General features: G+C 34.5%; 1 protein-coding gene across 1 annotated transcript in view; it reads left to right on the top strand.

Moving 5' to 3' along the window:
• Positions 1-2,581: 2,581 nt before the first annotated feature.
• The window catches only part of TLK1 (tousled like kinase 1), a 43,060-nt gene continuing 27,398 nt past the window's right edge, over positions 2,582-18,243 (top strand). The window contains exons 1-7 of the mRNA XM_010169315.2: positions 2,582-2,695; positions 6,528-6,599; positions 12,193-12,268; positions 14,843-14,889; positions 15,257-15,343; positions 16,453-16,542; positions 17,382-17,474. Of these exons, the coding sequence (XP_010167617.1) occupies positions 2,582-2,695; positions 6,528-6,599; positions 12,193-12,268; positions 14,843-14,889; positions 15,257-15,343; positions 16,453-16,542; positions 17,382-17,474 (579 nt within the window). The remainder of the gene's footprint in view (positions 2,696-6,527; positions 6,600-12,192; positions 12,269-14,842; positions 14,890-15,256; positions 15,344-16,452; positions 16,543-17,381; positions 17,475-18,243) is intronic.

The raw sequence follows: 18,243 nt of genomic DNA, 5'->3' as shown, positions 1-18,243 counted from the left end.
AATCATGGAGAGAATACAGTGCCTTCATTAGTGTGTGTAGGCTCTAAAATCTGAGCAGAAAAAAAATGAGGGATTGTATTTCATCTATGCTGTGGGCTACCCCTGTACCTGGTAAATTACCATTCTGAGTGGTAAGGTAGCCCAGGGATGCTGATCGATTTAATGCATTAGTATCTAGATGCAGGACATGAGACCTGCAGTAGCAATTTTACCCTGCAGCACTTCAAATGAGCCTTAGCTATCCACAGTGATTACTGCTTTCCCATATTTCATAAAATAAACCAGTGTAGGGTATGATGGTATCTTTCTGTATGCGCATCGTTTGTAATTGCTAGAATTATACTAGTAATTTTAAGTAAGCTCTGAACTTTTGTGGGCAGTGAGTATCACGTAGGCTAGTAAATAGAAATGTTGCTAGTCCTGTTTCATTAAATGGATTCCTTTGGTAAACTAAAATTGGTTATTTCAGTTTTAAACACTTTTACTGTTATGAAGCAAAACAATAATAATTTAAACTCACCTGAAAAATCTGGTGTGGTTATTTTCTTATGCTTTTTCATAGCAATGCTTTCCCATTAAGGTATAAATTACATTAATACTAAGAAAGGTATGGTGTACAAATCTGGGTTTGTTTGTTTGTTTGCTTTAAAAGCCTTATTGCACAATGTGTAAATGTAAGAAATATTTCTTGTGCATTTGAGAAGTGTACAATTTGGTTTTGAAACTCTTGGAAGCGGTACATAAGCACATCTTAGGAAGCAAGAGTTTAAAGAGGATTCCTGATTGTTCTGCACTGTGCATACACAGTAAAACAGTCTTTTACCCTGGAGAGCTCACAATCTAAATTATGTAGAAATTGGAGGAATTTTTACTAGGCAAGTTCAGAAGCAGCATTGCAACTGCTGATAATAAGCCATCTGCAGTTTCAAACTGTAATTTCCTTGCCTTGCTAGAAGAGAGACCTCCAGCTCTGTATGCGGTTACGTTTGGGTAAACTCCCCCATCTCCAGAAACAAAATGTGGTATCTTCAACCTGCCACTTGCAGTCTGATTTTTCAAAAGAAGGCTCTGCCAACAACCCACTTCCCGAATATCTCCTTCCTGACCATTTTTCTCTTGGTGTGGTTTTCTTCCACCAGAACAGGTTGGGATAGTGGGCTCTGTAGTAAAGGAGCACTGACACCACACTTGCCATCACCTGCCTCACCATGGGAACAAGGGCAACTTGAATTAGCCAGATAGCAGAGACAGTGGAGAGTTAGCTGCGTGGCCAGGAGTGGACAAAATTTGTGGTACAGAAGGGTCTGTCTAGTTCTTGTGTGTTAAAGATTTGTGAGATAACCTGAAAGTCGTATAAGAAGATACCTTGTGTCTTATTAACGGCGAGGAAAGCTACACTGATGCCTTGGTTGTCAGGTTGCTTAGCTGATGGGTGGAAGTTCATAGGAGCACTTAAACTTTGCAAACTGTAGTTTTCATGAAAAGGGAATTCCAAAGCTTTTTTTCATACCAGTATTTGAATATACACAGTTATTATTTGCAGTCCTTTATGAAATGTTGTGTTGTCCTTTGGGACTGAAAAACACAAATTTTTTAAGGTGTGTATTGTTTGGAAAAAATGAGGCTATATCACTTTATGTGGTACTTGAGGGATATACTATTAAAATAGTGCATAAAGATTTTGGCATTAAGTATCTTTTTAAAGTAAAGCAACTGAAATGTTTCCAACTGAAGATAAACTGAGTGCTCAAGTAGTTGAAAAGATAAAAACAAAGAACCCAGTTTGTGTAAATATGGAAGACTATTTGTCTAGATCATCTTTCAGACTCATTAAACAGCTGTAAGTGATTTAAATACAAATTACAAAGCTGCACATCATGTTGCAGCCTACTCATGTATGCTGAGCTCATCAGAAACTCCTTTTGTTCCTCCATTTCCTTCCACCTTACTTTCCCTGCCGATGCCAGCAGCACTGCTTTACCCTGTTTAGCAGGATTTTGGAGGTACCACCTGTGCAAGGGTCTCTGTTACTCTTGGCTCCTTTCATGTTGCTCATCCCACTCCTTGCTTCTCTGCCCTTTGAACCTCCATATAACCCTGCATTCTCTTGCACATGTTGGGGACTGTGGTCTGCCTTCTGATTTTCTTATGGTTCTTTATTGTTTGTCTTGGACATTGATATGTTGATTACGTCTAAACGATTTAAATAATATGGAAAACAAGGGGACTGCAGAATTGGAAAATTTTATGCTGGAAAGTATTTTGCTCCTGTCAGTTTTTAATCTATAAAATTGCCTGGTTGGTGTATTGCATGCTGCAGATTCCATGTCTTTTACATGCTTCTAACAGGTTCTAATTTTCACCAAAATTGACAAGGCTATTTTGATACAGAGAACTTTCCCCCACATTTCTGTAATTCATTGAGTGCATTTGTTATTGGGTAACAGATGGTGCATCATTGACAAGTTGAGGGTATAAATCCTTTCTTTGCATAGGACAGCGGTATGTTTAGCTTGTTTGTAAGATATTCCACTGCAAATATTAGGCAATATAATGCATTTATTTATCTTTTTTAGGAGCAATGGATGAACTTCATAGCCTGGACCCAAGAAGACAAGAATTGTTAGAGGCAAGGTTTACAGGAGTAGTAAGTGGCAGCACTGGGAGTACTGGAAGTTGCAGTGTTGGAGCTAAAGTAAGTTCTAAGACCACTCATCCAGATTTACCGTCTTTGAAATTTATCTCACACTGTCTCTCTTGTATTTTCCCTGTGTGATTTACTCACGAAAGTACTGGGTTGGAAGAGGCTCTCAGGAAAATCCTTGTTAGTCTGTTATTGTGCTTTGAGAGAGGATTGTTTATCCTCAACCTGTCTATGACATGGACATTGAATTGTTCTTAAAAACACCAAAGAATGAGCTTATACAGGCTCTTTTGTGGTTTTGCTTTAGAGCACATGTGATCAAAGATGGAAGTTTTTCTCAGTGTTAAGTGAAGTTGTCCTTTCTACAGATGGCCATCTCCTTACAGTTCGGCTTGAAATAGACCCAGGGAGTCTGGTGTGACCTCTGTTTTTAAGATTAAACTTGTTTGAAGAATAATACATCTAGATTAACAAAGCCAAATTCTTTTGACTTTTCCAGACATTTATATCAATTTTACCTACTTTCATTGTAGACTTTCTGCGGTCTGTCCATATCTAAACCAGGACACAACACTTGAGGAAAAACCTTATGAACATTGAATAGCATGGCTTAGTTACCTTCCCTATATCATATATTATCCTTCAGTTAATACCTCTACAAAATAAATTTGCCTTTATTACAAATTCTGTTCAAGCTACTAGTTTTAACTTCCAAGACTGATGTCTGCAATATTATTGCCTAGCCCGAGGTACTCTCTTTTGTATTTGTACATTTCACGACATGTAGTACTTAACAAACTGATGTTTAAAAGATATAATAATAATTTTTAGGCACATTTCCCCCATGACCAAAGCACTTTTGAATTTTGTTTCCAAAGTGTTTGCAGTGTCCTCATATTTTAAGTATTTTACACGAACTTGGTTAGTATTTTTCACTTTCTATCCCACAGTCTAGATTACAGAACAAAATACTGCCTGATAGCAGACGCTGATGAAATTTCTGGAGACATGTGATGTATTCATGACTATTAACAAACTATAAAGAATTGAAATCAGTGCATAGTGATCTTACGTCATATCTTCTTAATTTGTTTTTGAGAGTCACATGAAGGTAACTGTCACAAAGCTGTAAAAAAGGTGACATATCACTTCTGTTACTGCCTTCTTAGCCAAGAAGTAAGTTAAGTGGTATGGGGAAGGAATCAGGTTGAATTGACACAGTGTGGTTGATGTGATGTTGTTTTCTCTTTTTATTTAATTGCCCTCTAATTATGACTGCAAAAATGTATACTTGCCATATCTTACCATTAAAATCAGATGGAGGCAAACCCAGTAATTCTGGCCCATCTTTGTTTCTTTCTTCCTTGGGTTCCCTAGTACTACTTACTCCCTTAAGTTATAAGCTCATTATAATTGCTCAGGTAATTACTCATAATTCAAATTACCATTTGTCCTTTTTCATTGCTAGGTCTGCAACTTCTTTTAACTTAATTTAACTTTTGGTGTATTTAGAAACGTTTCTATTAGTTGTTGATATAGCTGTATTGGTCCTTTGCCTTACTGACAGTCTTCCCTCCTAAGAATTTGTCTACTGCTATTTGTGCAATACATTTTCTTTAAAAGTAATTATCAAGTTTCTTGGGGTTCCTTTTCTTTGAACTTTGATCCCCTGTGAGTCACTGCTTACCATTTCCATAAATCTGTTCAAGTCTTTTTTTGTTGACTGTTGTTCAGCTGATTTCACTTTCAGCCAAATTAGATTCTACTTTCAGGATCTCAGTTTTTTTCATCCAAATTAGCAAGAGAAAAAAAAAAAAGAAACTTAAAACAGCTGACTTCCTATTTCATTCTGCCATGTAAAATAGAAATTTCTTGTCCCTGACCCATTCCAGGATCTGTTTAAACAGATAATTGCATCTCATCCATTTGATTTCCAAATGGGTAGCTGGATAAAGTGGGGTTTTTTTAATACTACCAAATGCTTTGGTAATTGTTTGCAGAAGATACTACTACCACTGTGTTCTGATTGATGCAGATCCTCACCTAACGTACTGTTCTTCATACCTTTGGCCAGAAATATTCCACAAATGATCTTCAGTACACGGTGGAACATCTCTTCTTTTTCTTGCTTACTTTTTTAGTTTTGTTTTGGGAGGAAGGGAGGTAGAGGAGAATACCAATATCTAGTCCTTTATCCCACCATCAGTAGAATGATAATTATGTCAGTTTTGTTTGTATTTCTTTTATCTCTGATCTGTTCAGTGTATCCAAGCAGATAATATGAAATGTAGTAGTTGATGTGGGCTATGTTTGGAGTTTTTTTGTTGAATTAGGGTTTTTTTTTTTCTTTTATAGAGTCTTTAGTCTTGGTGGGTGATGTTGAGGCTTATCTGATTTTTATTTTAAAAAATGATAAAACTTTTTTGATCTGATGTGCAGAGGTAACTGGGAAAATATGATGTATAAATATGATTTCCATTGATCTGCTTTCACTTTGAAGGCAAAAATGAGAAAACTTCCTCTTCGTGTACATACCCAAATCCACACATACCAAATTCTCATTTTCCTAACCTAGCAAGACAATACAGAGGCTGCAGCTGCCCTTACTGGTTAATTTAGGAAACATTCTGGGTCATTATTCTTCTAGCAGTTAAATTGAGACGGAAAATTTATTATTTATTATTTCTCTTATTTATCTGGAGTCCTATTTTGAAAGCTTACCCTTAGTTACTGTTTTGCTGAAGAGTTCTGGAATTGTTGGAGGAAAAAAAAGCACATAATCTTCAAGCTTTTTCAGTAAGCAAAGGTGGAAATATGAATATAGGTTACTGAGATTGTTATTTTAGCTGACTCTGATGATCAGATACTGAGACATCACAAGGAACAGCTACATATAGGCATTTCTATAGTAGAGACTGTTGGGGAGCGGAACACACATGGAAATTTTAGGGTTTAGTTAACGTTTCTCTAGACGTATTAATACAAGGTTGATCCAGTTATTCAGAAGATGTCACAGATCACTATTGTCCTTCAGACTGATGCAGTGCTGGAATTTAATGCTTTGAGGCAAGCTGAGTGTTTGCCTTGGAACTAGTTGTTGCTTCATTTCAGAGTATTTGTTCTGCCTTCCTATACGAATAGAATAATCCAGCAGTATAAGAATTTTTTTCTTTTAATAAAAAGAAGCTCAACTGATGTTGGCATTTTTTGCTATGTGAACGTGGAACAGGTTCTTTCAATAAAATGTCCTTGTTGCCATTCTGTGTTCAAAAGATCCATGAATAAATCAGCCTTAGAAAATTTCTGAATAAATATTTTAACTTGAGACTATTTCACAGGTTTTTTTGTTTGTTGGTTTTTTTCTTCACTAGTCTAAATTTGTTAATTTTTGGGAAATGGTTTGTTTTAAGAATGTAGAATACTACTATCAATAGGTTGTAATTTTCTGTCATTGACTGCATTAAAAAAAAACAATCTCTGCAATAGCCTAGTATCTGTCTTGGAGAAAATTAAACTCTCTTTTTCTTTGAAAAATGAAAATTTACAGTAGTCTCCAGGACTTTCAGCAGTATTGGCTTTTTAAGCCCATTCTGTGGAATCATTTGGTAAGGTTTTTCATTGGCTGTTCTGCTATTCCCAAATAACACTAAAACCTTTTTGAATGTTCTGGAGTTTTACTTGACCTAAAAGCAATAGAAACACAGAATTTACTGTGTCCTGTCAAAATATCCACCTGTCTAACTTCTCATCCCCCTTGCAAGTCGGAAATGCTCTATAGCTGATCAATTTTCCCTTGCAAGCATGTTAATTTATTACTGTTACTTGTGAGTGATAATAGTGGATTAGCTGTATATAACATTTAGTATTTTATTTGTCTTGGTAGGCCTCAACAAATAACGAAAGTTCAAATCACAGTTTCGGAAGCTTGGGATCTTTAAGTGATAAAGAATCAGAGGTAAGTATAATGGGGCAGATTCATTAAAAATTTGAGTGCTAACAAGTCATAACTTTGTATTCCACTTTGATACCTTATTTTATATTGAATCTTTTAAAGTAAAATACAAAATATGCAGCTCAATAGGAAAAAGCATACATTACTAAAAGATACCATCTCTTGGAGAAGGAAACATGACTCCATGAAAGTTGATTTAGATTTTTGGTCATGAAACTAGCTGCTTCTGCTTCTTTATTGTCTATGCAGTCGTGCTGTGAAGATGAAGCTTTTAGAGCAGAAGATGCTTAAACAGTTTGCTGTCTTTTGTTTAATAAGTAATAAGGTTTCCATCAGCACAGATAAACTTGGACTAGTCTTAGGCTGCATCTTTGAAAATACTCTAGAAACTAGCTTGTTATGTTTTCTTTGAAAATATGGATTTACTCCAAGGTCAGACAGTAGCTGTCATCTGCATTTGTAAAAGCTGCAGTTGCCATTGTGCATTGTCTTACTAAGTACCACTTCATAATCCAAAAAAGTATTAATACTCTTTATTAGGTTTTAATGTGCAGAGTGCAGACTTCCCTGGAGTAGATGATTTTCCTCTTAGTGACCATCACTGATACAATTACACCAATGCAGCTCTTACAAATGACCTGTTTGGGGGTCGGTGAGCCCCTCTGACAGTTTTGCCTGTGTATGTCACAGATTGCATTGGTAAGATTATACCCGTTGTAAGCAAGAGCATATTTCTAGCCCAGGCTAGACCTGTGTTTGAGTGTGTCATGCCAGAGGGAGTGTTGTTTGGAATGCACTTTCAACGTTATTTTCACATGTTAATGTTTTATTTTGGGGCCTAATTGTTCATTCACTGAGTCACTATGAGACGCTGTCTGATGTTTGCTTTTATACTGGACTGACCAGCAAGTGGGTTTAGTTGGTTCCCAAGACTGATACCTTATAAATAATTGTTCTGTATGTGTGATTTCATGTTTTTCCCTTTGAAAAAGGCTCTGCTAAGCTTTTTTCCCCTTGCCTTTCTCAGCTGGATTTTCCTTTCAGTTGTGTTTAGACTATTTTCTAAACCCGAAGAGTCTGCCTGCCAGTGGTTTTTCTTCGTGACTTTTCCTAGAAATACTTTGGGCAGTGTTGCAGTTCTGATGTAGGTGTGAGAATGGAAATGTGCTGCAGTAGCCTGAAGGTTACAATGCATTATTGCAATTCCTTGACAGAAAAACATGTCTGTGAGTAGTTGAATGATCTCATTATACATGTAATAATGTTTTGATGTAGAAAAATGTTATTTTACAGTTGTATACATGAAATACGAAGGCAGGGTTTTTCCAAGGCATGTAAGTTTGAAAGTTCAACTCATATCTTCAGTCTTTGCACAGTGTTTTAACCTTGAGCAGTTTTCTGGGTAAGGATATTTGTTATTTTAAAAATATATATTCTAAAACTTGGATTCTAAAATGGAAATAAACTTTTTTTCCTAAAAGGTCCTTGCACAGATCGCCAGTGCACAGTGCTCTAGGTTTCTTCTGTGTTTTCGAGTTTTGTTTTTGAAATAACATCTCTTTACTTATATGCTGTAATTCTATAAAAAGTACATTTTAGTTCTTAATGTTGCAAACAGGTTGTGGGATTTTTTTTGTGGGTTTTTTTTTAATAGTGTGATAATGAAGATTTCATAATAATGGGGAACTCCTCTTGTGGATGGTAATGTAGAAATACAAAGACTTACTCATACGGGAAGCAGTGCCATCAGTTGATGTTGAGAGAGAACTGTTGTATTACAATAGATTCTGGGAGGAAAAAGAAGTAGAAATGCAAGTCTCATGATTGTTGAAATTAATTTCTAGCAAGAATGTTAGTTTCTGATCAAACTGTGATGGGACATTCATGTTGTAATTCTGTGCTTTCGTATCATTAAGTGGCACATTAAAAGAAAGAAAGCCTTTCACACTTAGTTTTCAAAACAAGGCAGGCTTCCCTCACACCCCCTCTTTTTGTTTTCCTGGTGTTAATTTTTTGGTTTTTACTTTTTGCACATGGGATTGCAGAAAATACAGCTATTAGAACTGTAGTCTTTTTTTATCCCCCTGTCTGCAAGAAGAGGGGCAACTTACCTGAATAGAAGTTTTAATTGAGATATTTTACAGAGGTAAACTTTGATCTGCAAAATAACTTCAAACCAGGCTTTATTCTGGATTCAGTTCAGCAGTGTGAGCGATAAGCTTTAGCTGGATGTTTGATCTTAATATCCAGACCTATACTCAAGTTTCTATTTAGATGTATACATTATTTTTATTTTGTTAAATGCTTTGTTGCTGTGGTACATAGGTCTTAATTTGAGTATGTATTACCTACTTGTAAATAAGATAAATCCTGAATTGGCTACCTCAGGTTGTGAACAAGTGCTTCTGATAGTCTTCCAGTATTTTGGCCTTCCCCACCATTCCTCGTTAAAGTTTTGGTTACAAGCACATTCTTTTATTTATAACTAGTATTTTTTATTCTCTGTAGATAATTAATTATTTAAAGAAGGACAGCTTTGTCTGTGGCTTGATTTGTCCAGTAGTTAGTTATTTAAATGTTTTGCTCTGCTTGCTTCTAGCTGTTGAGTTGCTGCGGTTCCCAATAATACAGAACCCTCATTATAAATGTAATTTCAGAAGTAACTAAAGGTTTGATCTAATTAGAATTTTTAATGTGTTGCAGAGGAAAACAGCAGTGCTGTATTTGCTGGAGTTGTAAAACTTCGGGAGAAGGGTTGGATTTAGTAGAAAATAATTGTGGAGAACTATCAACTCATCCATTATGCATATGAAAAATATTAACTTAAAAAATCATAACTCTTAAGCATACTGGAGATTTCAGTGTTGAGAGACAAAAAAAAAAAAAAAAAACCAAGGATTTTTTTACACATTATTTTGATATTTTTTTCCTCTACAAAAATAACTTCCTGAGTGATGCTGTTACCATAATGGTAGAAAATATTTAACTATACATAAAATATATAAAAACATACTTATCGGAGTATTTTTTTTAAAGGAGATTAACTAGCTGAGAATTGGCACTTTAAAATGTTTATTTTATAAAAGAGGATGTGAAAAGCCAAGATTTAAAACTATAAATGTGAGTAGAAGACCCATGGAAAGCACATTAAAATTGAGGGGTAAAGTAGGATCAAGACCATGATGTATGAGGCTCTGCAAATATGCCAAGTTGTGGGTAACTTTAGTGTAGCTTTACAATTTAACTTTGGATAACTGCAAAACTATTTTGTCTTGATTATGAAATAGTGTGATTTTAATCTAAATCTTGGCTGTATGTAAATCCTTCTGAAGTGACTGAAAGCAGCTTCAGTCTTTGTTTATCAGGAGGATGGATAATCCTCAGCCCCATTAGCCTTCAGTTTCTTGTAATTCATACGATTCCATTCCTTAGAAAATGTTTTGGAGAACGTTTTCTCGTGATTGATGTATGCTGTGTATTCTAATGTGAATTTTGTTCTTGAAAAGGTGAACATGACCTTGTTGGGTAACGTCATTAAGAACCTCGTTAGTGTGCTAATACTTTTTAGTTTGGAAGGTTAAATTAAACACTGAAAGAAATCAGAAGAGCTTAAGGAAATAGACATTTATGGATTATTTGAGTTTCAGTTTTAAAACTATAAACCTCTTTAAATGTCTGGTTTTTAAATACAAGACATCAGTCACTGCAGTTGGAAACTAATTTGTGTGGAGGAAATCTTAAATCTTTAGTTGTTAATTAGCTTTTAAACAATTTTTTTTACTTGATATGGTAGGTAAAACTTGACTACATTAGAGTGGTAACTGCAAAATTGAAAGCTGGAAAATAAGAATAACCTGAAAATGCTTGGTTAAATAGTTTCAATTTAGTTTTGTGGAAGGATAGCTTAATGGTACCTATTTACCTGACAGTAATTGCAAATTATTAAAGTAATATTTCTAAGCTATGCTTTCTGCTTTTAGAATCACAGAACTTCATTTCCAGGAGTCTGTGTTGTATAGTTTGTAATGTATGATAGCGCTGTAAAAGATGTAGATTTTGGTTGGAAGAGTTTCTTTAAAATACATTGTATGTAATTTGAACTTCATTTGTAGCCTGATAATACAACAGTTAAAACTGTAAAACTTCCAAAGATGTTTTTATGAAGCTATCCACAGAGCTAAAACTTATAAAAAACACCTGGTATAGAAAAGGAAGACCTTTCTTGTCCTGATTGTTCTTTCATAGACTGATAGTTTTCTACAGATCACAGGTAACTTAAAATGGTTCTTTTCCAAATTAAATATTTTAGGATAGTTGTAGTAAGCTTATATTTGAAGATATCCACAAGAAGTTTTTGAAACTGAAACATACTTGAAATACTCTTAGTGATGGGTTGAAATTTGAATTTTGATATAATTTACTATGTTGAGAAAGACTTCTTGGAGCACAAAGTGGCAAATACGGTGAAATTATAAAATGGTATCATGACAAAATGAAGCCTCTTATCACTGATCTCAAATTTAGTTCAAGTTATTAAAGACCATTGATTTCTTGATTGTAAAGCAGAGTTCATGTAATGGCTTCTGTGCTTTTTCCAGTTACTGGTATGAGACTGCTTGGAGGCTGAATACACACACAGCTGCAGTATCTTTTCCTTGAACCAAAGCAGCTTGTAGAATTTAACTTACACTGGGAAGACTAACTGGTTTGAATCTTCCAATCAAAGGACAGCAGATATAATTTAGAGATGCTTCTGATCACAGCCCTTTCTTGTTATCTGTGTTTTACATGCCGATTGTAGTTTCTAGGCAACTATATATAATATTTCTGGAATAAATTTTTAACAGATCTGTCTTTTTTCACTTACCATTAATGTTTTCCTTTGACTGTCTTGAGATACAAATATAATAGGGAGGGGACAGTGATACTTTGTGACTGGATAGATATTCAAATTTTGAGCAATTGCTCTCTTTTTTATTTTATTTTATTTTTTCTCTTTTGTCTTTTTATTCCTTTTTTATTCTTTTTTCTTCCCCCCCCCCCCTTTTTTTAAGTCCTAAGCAGATTCTAGAAATTTACAGTTTAGATTAGTTTGGAGATGAATTGTACACTTCCGAAAATGCAAAACATTATTGGCTTCCTATTGAAGCACTAAAACTTTGTGTTTATATTGTGTCAATGTGTAGAAAGTGCCATCAAGAATCAGCTTGTTTCACTAAGTATTAAGCTTTAAAACACTCACAACTCTAATATGAAGATATTGGTAAAATGTAGCTGTAAGTGAAACCAAATTGTGTGTTCATAAACCCCATAATGGGTGAAAAGGTATAACTGCTTAAAAATTAATATGTAGAATTGCCTTTTGGGAAATTATTTAAGAATTATTTCTCACTTTCTTGAATATCTTTTCTAGCTAGTATTTATCTGATTGACCAAGGATCATATTATCTACTTTAACTACCATCTGAAATTACATCCTTGCTGAATTGTGAAATCATGTTTTATGAATGAGGATTTAAATTTATTTCACAATAATACTGCAATAACATAAATAAATAGAGCTGCTGTTGGATCATGTTCTTTTTGTTATTTGTAGACTCCAGAGAAGAAACAGTCAGAACCTTCCAGAGGAAGAAAAAGGAAAGCAGACACTCAGAGTGAAAGCAGCCAAGGTAAACTAAAATGTAAATGGATTAGATAGTTGTTTCATGTATTTAAACAAATTATAATGCACAAAGTTTTTACTATTAGTCTTTAAAAAAATCTGTATTTTTGTTTACATAAGAGATATGTTGCATAAGGCACAAATTATGTATCCTTCCCTGCCCCCGTTTGTCACTGAAAGGGATGGGCAAGTAAACCTGAACTGGGCTGGTAGTTGCCCATAAGAATCGTGTGCTACTCCATGTGTAACTTGCAGCTATGATACAATTCTGTATGCTTTTTAAGAACTGTAGCAGCTCTTCTTGTCCAAAGTACCTTTGTGAATTGTGTTTCTTTTCAGTGGGTAAAGGGGAAAAGAGATTACAGATTATAATACTTGATTGCTTATTTTTCAGGTATATCTAAAAATTTAATTTTATTCTTCCTTTTCTATGACTTATTGTACAGTGTAGTTGTCTAGAGGGATGGGGAAATTGGGATGAAACTGATGTCCAGTTTAATACTTTGAAAGCATAGTTTATTGTCATTCCTCTCTTTAATGTGACTTTTCAGGGAGGAATAGTGGAAATTTAACCTCAAGACAAAAATTAATTGGAAAGGGAGAGGAAATAGTTTTAATAACATCTGTGTTAGCTTTCTTTGGTTTCTACCTGAGCTGGGAAATATTACTTCAGATACGTATCAATGGGCTCCACATCTGGAAGTCTTCATGGTGCAACATGCTATTGGTAGAAGAATTACGTAGTTTGACTAAAAATATTTTCAAAGTGTTGCTTCATAGGGACCTGCTTTGTTCAAAGAAGTTCAATAACCATTTCCTATTTCCATTGTTCTAGTAGCCTATCCTTCCTGCTACCAATGAAAGTTGAAACTGGAGATGATAGAAATTTTAGGAACTTTTCAGCATAGACAACATGATTATAATGTCTTATAATTACTGTTTTACTGTCAGCCACAGTGAATAGTCTGCACTGCAGTGTTCTCAAGGAAGTGGCCTAGGAAACTGCAGCATATTGGGAGTGGTACAGTACAGTTGAAGCACAGCAAATACTGGTGTTGTATTGAAAAAAGGAACAAGAGATCCATCTCCTGTATATTGCATACCTTGGATTTTGACTTTGTAATATGCAAACTAATCAATAAATGTTGAAGAAAAGGGTAGGTTAGAACATGGAGGTAATTGGAAAGTGGGATAAAATCAGTGTAAATCTATTCATAATTGGCTGCACCAAAATAATTTGATGTATTTCTTCAGTGCAGAGTTCTGTAACGTGACACAGAATAGATTTTTCTATACTGAAAAGGAATTAAGTCTGTCTCATTTATCTGGATGAAAGCAAATTTTAATTTGATAAAATGATAAATGAGAATTAAGCATGAAGACAGAAATCACTAGCAGAATTATAGGGTAGGTAAAGAACTTGCTAGAGGGCAATGATATGTACACCAACTGGGTAACTACTGGAGGAGTTAGCTGTGTGCTGTTCTAGGTCTTTGAATTATTTTATCTAAATATTTCTGTTCAAAGTCTTGACACAAAAAGGGCTGGCAAATGTTTCTATTTCCTCGTGGTATTTTTTAGCGACACAAAGTTATGCAGCAGTGCCAGTATAGAGGTATATTAGGCTAGAAAGAATTCTTTGCATCTGAAGCAACAGAAGAGCTTGAAAATCTTTGTTAAAAAGTCCAAAATTACATTTTTGAACCTATGGGTAATGATCTCCTAATTTAATGTAAAAATTTATTTCTGTAAAGAAAAAAAGCTTTGAACGATGGTCAGTTTTCAAGATATCTCCTAACAGGTAGTCTGTCCTGTACAAGGGACAAATGTAATTCTAATATTTTTCAGTCATCTTGGGGCCAAATAGAAGAAATCAGTTGTGTCATTGGGTAAGGCATTGGTGCGGTCTCTGGAGTGCCACATATGGATCAGGTCCTCCTCACATTGAAGAAAGATTAATTCACACTGGTGTTGCTGAAGTCTCAATACTGATGAAGATGAAATAAATTCTACTCTCTCATTCTGCTCTATTTATCTCCTTAGTTAACCCTGTGAGTTACCTGATTCTTAATCAGGTGAGAAGGAGAGGAAATACTTGTCATCTTCCATGCCCACGCTGTTATTGGCACTTAAGGAAATCCTTGGGCTGAACATTTGGGCACAGTAACTCACCTGGAGCATATAATGTTAACAGACTCGGTTAATTTGGTATTTTTGAAGTGTGTGAACTTCAAGATAGTGCTTGAAAAAGGGAGGGACTAAATGTTTGATCTGTTGGATGAGAGTTGAGTTTCCTGTTATCTAAAAGAGGTCTAGTCTTACTGCTATGTATGTGCTAATCTGGTTTAGGAATTGAAATGTGACTTAGTTTTCTGATTTCTCAATGAGTGGAATATGCAAATCTCTTTCTTGGGGCCAATCTCTTAATTATCTACATAGGGAGATCACATATTAGCACATCAAAGAAAACCAATTAACAAGTGGTAAGACTTTTCTATAATTACGGTATAGGTAGAAATGTAAGACACATCTGTAAGTAACTTATTTAATCAATTCTAATGTGTTAGTGTATTTGTTTCAGGAAAGAATATTGGGGGACGTGGTCACAAGATTAGTGACTATTTTGAGGTAAGGTTTTTGTGTGTTTGTAAAATTTACTCTAGCTTTAAAATTTACTTTTAGCTTTTTTTGGATGTTACAAAAATTTTGCTTCTAACGGACAGGCCTCTTATGAGGGTACTTTTTTTTCTTCTTTATATAAGTTCATGATTATTAAACCTTGAAGTAGAGATGCAGTGGTATCTTGGTGCAGCCTGAGCTAAAATACAAAAACCATTTTCTTTCACACTTTTCTTTAAATGGCCAAAGGCTACACTAAAAAAAGTTATTAAATCTGATTTACAAATTCTGTGTACGGATCAGCTGTATCATTTAGTAGATGTATAATGTATTTTGATAAGAAAATTGACTAATTGGAGGGCCATATTCTCTGCAGTACCAAGGTGGAAACGGCTCTAGTCCAGTGCGAGGTGTACCTCCTGCAATCCGATCTCCTCAGAATTCACATTCCGCTCCTTCTTCTGTAAGTTTGTGAACTTCATAACTGCTGGAGATAATTTCATAATCTAAATGTAGCATAATTAAAAAGAATCTGTATTAAATGAAAGAGTTTTCAAAGGAAGGAATCCTGGGAAGAAGTTCATTCTTTCAACAGCAAAAATGAAAAGGATTAAGTTAAATATTAAAACAAAAATTTTCTGTTAACACTGGGTCTTTTTTCTCAAACATCATTTTTAAGTTCAAAATAATTATGTAAAATGTTAAATAAATGACAGATGTTTTAAGGACATCTAGTCACAAGCCTCACACAAAAATGGGAGGATTTTTGTTACTTATGAGGAAACGGAACCCCTAACACGGGACTTTAAAAGCTTGTTTTCATAAATCACAGATTTTTAAATAATTGACATCTCATTTGCCTGTATCCTTTTAAAATTCTCTTAATTGGTCATAATAATTAATTTTTTTCTTCCTCATATGCACAATTTAACTGTTAAGCATACCCACATGTGATTCTAAACGGCCAAACAGATTCTGCCAGTTATAGAAAGGATTTGTTTTCTCTGCTGATAGACCTCAGCTCTTATTCCATGTACTTTGAACTTAAGGCATCCTTTTATTCTTGCTAACAGTCTGGAGTGTAATACAGATTGTAGAATTTGGCTTGAAAACGGTCTCATTCACACAAACCAGTGGGTTTTGGGAAGTTTCTTTAATGGGATTTGTGTTCTGATCTGCACTAACTTCCCCTTTCTGGTTCTCCCATGGGAAATCACCACTCCAAAAGTAACTCACATTATTTTTGAGTTTTGAAAGCTTAGAATCAGAAGAATACGTCAGTATAAGATCGACATCACCTTATATCAGTCTTGTATTGTCTTAAATCTTTCAGTTTGTTTCCCAAAAGTGAAAATCTTTTCTCAGAACATATGTTGCATCTTTTCTAAACTGCAAGTGATCTCTAACAGTATAGTGATAGCTCTCAATGTAGTGCTCCAAGTAGTATCCTCTGTAATAGATACCTTATTTCTCTATTCTATATGATTTTCCTGACAAGAATTGTAAACACAGCTATGTTCATGATTGAGTATTACAGTTGTCTCTAAAATCCTTTACTGTCATGCTTTCCAGGTTCGACAGAATAGCCCTTCTCCTACTTCATTAGCTTTCGGGGACCACCCTATCACACAACCAAAGCAGTTATCTTTTAAAATTACTCAGGTAACTATTTTTAAGTAGGGCTATCCTATATCGCTTCAGTCTATAGAAAAAACTTGTTTACTTTGCTTTAAACTTCTTCTAAATTCTGAAGGGCTTTCAAAAGCTTTGCTTTTTACAATCTGCCAAAGCATTTTTACTTTAAGTTCAGCAGCTCATAATGTAAATCTCCCTGGTAAATTTTGTATTCTGTATTTACTCTGCTTCCAGCATTGCACTTCATGAGTAGTTAGATGACCATGTCATTGGTAGGCTTTTGCTCAAGGGTTTAGCTGTTGTGTGATCTTAGAAGTAGAGGCTGCTCTTTCAGGCAGTATTTGAAGTGACAGTTGCTGTTGTCATATTGGATTTAAAATACGACATTGAAGAAGAAGATGAGATGGTAATCACAATGATCAAGATAATACAGTTCTCTCATGACTTTTAAAAGCTGAAAGCAGCTGTTTTATCCTCTCTGCCATTTCTGATGTGATCTGTTCTATCTTCCACAAGTTAGAGCTACTTCACCTGTTGACCAAATAGAGAGAATTTAAAGTAATTAGCTGACATTTACATTCTTAGTCTGTTTTACATGTTTTTTTCTGAATAATAATTTTTCGATTAGTGATGAAATCTTTTAACACTGTTAGTGGTTTGTCCCAACTGTTAACAGTCATCCTCATGAAGAGGGAAAGTAGTTTTGAATAAGAAACTTCCATGTCACTTTCAAAACACATGAAAATAAGATGTGCTGATCTTGTTGGATGTTTTAAAGTAGTTTATTTCTCTTTGTAACAAACATGAGAAAAATAATGTTGTAATTGTTAAAAGAAAGGATAAATATTTCAAAATGTTCTTTCTAGACTGATCTCACAATGTTGAAATTAGCTGCACTAGAAAGTAATAAAAATCAAGACTTGGAAAAGAAAGAAGGTCGTATAGATGACTTACTCAGGGTAAGTGTTAGACATGGGTTAAAGATATTTATTCAGAACAATAGACAGTGAATCAGGCAAAAATTTTACATGTTTGAATAATCCTTGTTTTTAAAAGTTACCTAAATTTGAAGGTGAAACGATTTTTTTTTTTTCCTGAAAATTCTAGGAGTCTATAAAATGAAATGCATAAGGTTTTTTTTCTGGTTCTGTGCTATGGCTTGTTAATAGTTAAATATGTTTCAAGACTTTCTGAAGGTACAAAGAAATCTGATGCTGTTTTGCAAGCAGTTGATGAATTCTTTAAGTTCGTAACATAATTTCACGTAACAGGTGGTTTTTTTTGTAGATCTAATTATGAATAGCAGTTATCTGTGGGGCAACTGTTGACAGTTTCAGAATGGAGGTGATTGTGACAGAAATTATTATGGGCAATAACTGTCTACTTTTAATAAGAAACCTATGCTATACTGTTCTCTTATGACCTCTTTTCAGAAAAAAAATCTTAATGCTTGTGCTCTTGAAAGAAGTGTTGGGAGTGGTGGTATGAAACAAAACAACATGAAACAAAAAAACCCCTGTATTCACAAGTCATAGTCTGTTTAATGTTTATATGTGGACAAGTACACATTAACCTGTGTAATTGTGCATTATGAAATTGTATGTGTGGACTGTTTTGGTACAGGTTCAACAGTATGGGATAGACAAACTTAACCTTTTTTAAAAAAAAATAATTTTGTTTTAAACAAAAAAATATTCCTGTGGTTTTTTTAAGGTAATAAGTTAAATA

The sequence above is a fragment of the Antrostomus carolinensis genome, unplaced genomic scaffold (assembly GCF_000700745.2).
Source record: "Antrostomus carolinensis isolate BGI_N321 unplaced genomic scaffold, ASM70074v2 scaffold5746, whole genome shotgun sequence".
Classification (NCBI taxonomy): domain Eukaryota; kingdom Metazoa; phylum Chordata; class Aves; order Caprimulgiformes; family Caprimulgidae; genus Antrostomus; species Antrostomus carolinensis.
Note: the sequence above shows the minus strand (reverse complement) of the source record. Positions and strands in the feature narration are given on the sequence as shown.